We start from the raw sequence: 4973 nt of genomic DNA on the forward strand, positions 1-4973 counted from the left end.
CTTGGGGCCTGCAGACAGGTAAGCACATCCTTACAACACAGTGTTAGAAAGGCCTTAATCGTAGAAGTACAAGGTAGCAGAGGAGAGCACTCAGAGACTCACTGGATGAACTAAATTTAGTCATATAAAGAGAGGGGTAGAAAGACTTACATCTTAATGCTTGGACATAAGAGTGGAGTGGATTTGAGGAACGAAATTCATGTTAATGTGCCTAGATCACAAATGTAAAAGGAAGAATGGCTGGAGATGAGGCTAGCAGGATCCCCATTATCTTTCTTTCAGCTGCTTGTGCTGGTTTCAATTTAGGATTGAAGGGAAAGTAAATCTCCTTGTAGATTTTGGGCCCAAGCCACACAATCCGAGGGAACCTTGCCAGATAGACATGTCACATGGCGCCTTGTTTCCCCTTTTGCTGTTGTTTCATGTGTGAAGAGCTTCCAAAGAAAACTCAAGAGATACTTGATGGAGTTAGATTTAGGTATTTCTCGGTCAATTAACAAAAAATCAGAACTTCATCTCAAGTCTCAACTACTGGGATGCTGGCATCCTTGACAGGTAGAATCCAGTATTTGATAAATCAACTAATAAATGGAAGATGAAGGAAACCATGATGGGAATGGGTCCTAGGTACAAGGGCTTTCTGAGCCTTTAGCCATTGATGAATAATTACCAATTATCCTTAATTTGTCTTTAAGACAATTTTAAAAAATGTATATATCCTTTAACATGAATGAATGAAAGTAGAACTTGGGTCTGCTTGGTCATTAACTTTTCAATGACCCAGGTGCATTTCAATTTTAATATGCATACAGACCACCTAGAGATCATGTTAAAATGCAAAGTTTGATGGAGAATGTCTTGGGTTCTAAGAGTCTGCATTTTTGACAACATCTCAGTTGATACTAATTATTCAGGTCTGTGGATCATATATCAAGTACCCTATTGAAGTTGTGTTCCTGAAGCAAAAGGTAACTAAGCTTTGCTAGATACATTTTAATACTCTATTTAAATACATATGGTTTAGTCTTGAATTTTTTTTTTAATGTGTAAAAATTCCCATTTATAACCAACAACATCAAAGCAACATTGATGTCAGAGCCCAAGTATAATACCATAATAGTACCATTTTCAATCATTATTAGAAAGATACAATGGAAAAGTACCCCTTCTGAAGAATTTTTGTCCATTTCCATTAAGGCCTCAGCAATATCAGCCTATTAGAAAAGGCTGGTTTGCAAGTCAAATGGAGTCACTTGGACAGCTGATTTCTGAACATAGGGTGATCCTGGTTGTTCAGTGTCTATGATGCCTCACAGAAGAGACTGGCAGGAAGTCCTTTGCTTGACTTATTTTCTTGATGTTACCTTCTTGAAGAGGTCTGCACCCCAGTTACCAGGTGTAGGTTCTCCCCTGCCCCCCACAAAAAAGGAAAATATATCAAAGAAGCAAGATGAGGATCTGGAGGTGGGACAGCGTGTCAGGTGATCAGGGCTCAGTCTTCACATGCAGCTGCCTTCTGAGCCACGAAGGGGGATGAAATCCAAGTTGCAGTCTCCTCCCCTCGAATCACCTTCTCCCACTGACTGAGATTATCCCTGCATGCTTTAAGGAGAGGCTCCGTGGGAGGGATGATCCGGGTAAGGGTTGTATAGCAGGGAATAGCTACAGCATTGTAGAACTCAAGCTGGCCTTGTGGGACTTCATCCTTCTTGTCTCTGTCCATCATAGGAATAGGCTGTAATCCCAATTTCTTCATTTTATCACTCTCAGCCCAGAATTCTTCATATATATCATTGGCTATCAATTTTGTAACAGGCCACAGTTTTGTCACGGAACAAAGATCACAGGCAGTCATCATCAAACCAATTACACGGTCTCTATGTGATTGATTATTAGGGTTTAGCGATCGGTCTGGTACATCTCCTCCAACTGTTTCCTGTTTCCAAAGTGTAAAGCAAGGTCTGTGGCAATGATGGCTTTGTGGATGATCTCAAGCCCCTGCTCATGTTCACCGGAGCTCAGGGTGGAGAAGATATTGTGCCCTTCCACCTGGAGGATGGACACCGTCTGGGAGAAGTGGTCCTGCTCTGTGGTGGAGGTGGAGTAGAGAGCTGCCAGAGGGTGGTTGAACTTCTGCAGGTAGCTGCTACTAAAGTCCCTGTGGTCCAGGTTATGACACAGACACGCAATCAGCAGTCCTTTGTGCTCAAGGTCTGTGAAAAGCGTGTGGTTGTTCTGAAGTATGGCGTACATGCAGAGCGCTACAGCGACCGCATGCTTCTGGTTGTGATAGGGAACTCGCTGGTAGTTCTTCACAGACATGATAAAACGACACAACTTTTCAAGCTCAAAGCAGGATGTCCCACAGGACTGATGAACCATATAGACAAAAATCCCAGGCCACAGGTTTTCGAAAGGACCAATGTCAAAGTGGAATAATTCAATTGCTTTGCAGAAACCCACGGGAAGGGTGAATCCCATGAGGCCTTGCCACTCTTCTGCAGTGCGAATGCTATGGCAGGACAGCTTTTCCATCGTTACCCGGTAAATGCACTCTGAGTGACGAATTCTGTGATACATATTAGCACAGTGTAAGGCTAAAGCACAATAGACGGCAAATATTTTAAGGTTGTTTTCATCTGTTTTAGAGAAGGCACTGCCATTTATCGTGTTGGCCATTTGCACACCACCTATCAGGCTTCCTCGGCTGACGATGGGCATGCACAGGATGTTCTGCGTGGTGTATCCTGTGTACAAGTCTACTTCTCTGTTACAGCGTGGGTCTGCATAGGCATCTGGCATGTTCAGGACTTCCCCTGTTCTTGCTACTTGGCCAGCAATTCCTTTCTCTATTGAAAATCTTATCTCTTTGGTCTTCTTGAAGACAGGTTTTCCTTCTTTTTCCTCTCCAATATCAAAAAGGTCTGAATATAACTCCTTGTTCTTATGGTCTACCTGGAAAAGTGCACAGCGATCGATCGGCATTCACCAGGTTTTTTGCATATATCATTATGCGTTCAAATAGAGAATCTATTGCAACTATGTTATCAAAATATGTTTTTGATACATCGAGTAGAAAGTCATTCAATTCAGTCTGTTTGGCAAGGCCTCTGCATACCTGCACCTGATGTATTACTACTGAAGCGCAGGCAAGATTTGCTGTGGCAAACTCTTGGTGACTAAGACAGAAGGCTTCTTTGCCTCAGTGCTGATACAGCTCAAGAATACCAATAAAGTCACCAATTGCAGTGACAATTGTTAAGCAAAGAACAGACTGGATGCGAGTCCCTGATTCCAGTCCAGTACCTCGTGGAAATCGTTCATCCCCAAGAATGTCTTCTACTAGCAGTGTTTTCCGGGACTTGGCCACATAAGCAGAGATGGTGGTGCCCCGGGTGATGGGCCCAGCAGGGATGAGGCGGAGTTTTCCTTCGTTTATCCTAGGTGGTATGAATATGCACAGGCTATTATTGCACTCTCCAAGGAAATACAGTGCAAATCCATCAGCTTTTGTGGCTATTTTTATGATGCTGCTCAGTTCATAGAGGAGTAGCTGGTTGTCTCCTCCTGTGTCTGACCGTTGTTCTGTGCAGCTGTTTAGTTCATATACAACCCCCTGCATATTCGTATCTTGGTACCTGCTGACTTCCTTAGGAGCCGATTCATCTTCTCATTTGTTGTTCTTCCTCTTCAGCCATTTCTCTACTCTCTCTGCACTAACACTTTCAGATACAAATTCATCTAATACCTTGGTGTGAAGAGAAAGATATGCCTTCACTTTTTCATCGGTAAAACCATATAATGTTGCCATACCAGTTAACTGTCAACTGTTGGGTTACAGGCAGGAGGGGGAGTGCATCTCTGGCCAACAGCCCTGGGCTGGTGAGCGGGCCTCCACAGCCTCTTCCACAGCCTTCCTCCCTGGTTTGGCATCAGTTACACAAACTCGCCTAGGAATGCAGACTTGCACAAATCCTTAGATTACTTTCTTTCTACCTGGAGGCAAAGGTGACAGGCTGATGGGGTCTCCCATGGCCAGACTCTCAGGCCCAGGATTGGCCAACTGCCATCCCAACAGATTCCAACTGCCTAGTCTTGAATGCTTTTTGAAAACAAGGAGTGGGGAGTTAAACTGCATTTTGTTCAACATTATATTATAAACACTTTCAAGCATAGAGAAGAGCTGCAAGATTTTAACAATGAACCCCCTACCCAGACTCCACTATTAACATTATAATATTCTTATTTTTCAAATTTCCATCTAAGTATCATCTTTCTATTCAACTTCAATCCGTATTATATTTGATATAAGTCAAAGTGAGTTCCGAACATTTCCTCCAAAATTCTTCTAAGCTGCCTTTAAAAAGTGACCCTTCCTAGTTGGTGACCAAACTTTGGCCTTTTCCATACAAAGCACACCCAAGTTAGTGCCCTTGGAAATGTTAGACATATTCCATATCTTTTGAAGGCATCTACCATGATTTTAAGCCCAAACCAATTTTGTCTTTAAGAATATGTTTTTCTGCAAAGAACAGATGAAAACAGCAATTAACTTTTGGCCCCTAGCATTTTGTATAAAACTGAATGAAGGCTGTAAAGCCAAAGTTTTCCTTTTGGATTTATAGCTTCTCGGAGTCAGACCATTTTTTAAATCATCATTGTCTCCTCAGTGCCCAGTACAGCTTCTACTACATAATAAATGCTGTGTTTGCTGAAGCAGTGATTGAGTAAATGAATGAACACTCACCATGTAATAGCAATTTTCTCGCTTGATTTTTGGTGCTTGTACCTGCTAGACCCATCCCTACACAGAGCAGTTTTTCAGTCTCCACACTCTTCACATTTTGTACTGATCAGCAGCATTTTTCGCCTCCACTTGCTAAATGGCGGTAGCTCCCCACAACCCCTAGACATATCGTGACAATAATAAATGTCTTTAGACATTGCCAAATGTTCCCTGTGGGACAAAATTG

General features: G+C 42.5%; 1 protein-coding gene across 1 annotated transcript; it reads right to left on the bottom strand.

Annotated features, from left to right (window-relative positions):
• Positions 1 to 1492: 1492 nt before the first annotated feature.
• Positions 1493 to 3811, bottom strand: LOC101032877 (cAMP and cAMP-inhibited cGMP 3',5'-cyclic phosphodiesterase 10A-like). Its single transcript, XM_039462930.2, is given in 3 exon segments — positions 1493 to 1908; positions 1911 to 2976; positions 2978 to 3811. Coding segments are annotated over 3 exon segments (2316 nt in total).
• Between the last annotated feature and the right edge of the window lie 1162 nt (positions 3812 to 4973).

Source organism: Saimiri boliviensis, chromosome 2 (assembly GCF_048565385.1).
Source record: "Saimiri boliviensis isolate mSaiBol1 chromosome 2, mSaiBol1.pri, whole genome shotgun sequence".
Taxonomy (NCBI): domain Eukaryota; kingdom Metazoa; phylum Chordata; class Mammalia; order Primates; family Cebidae; genus Saimiri; species Saimiri boliviensis.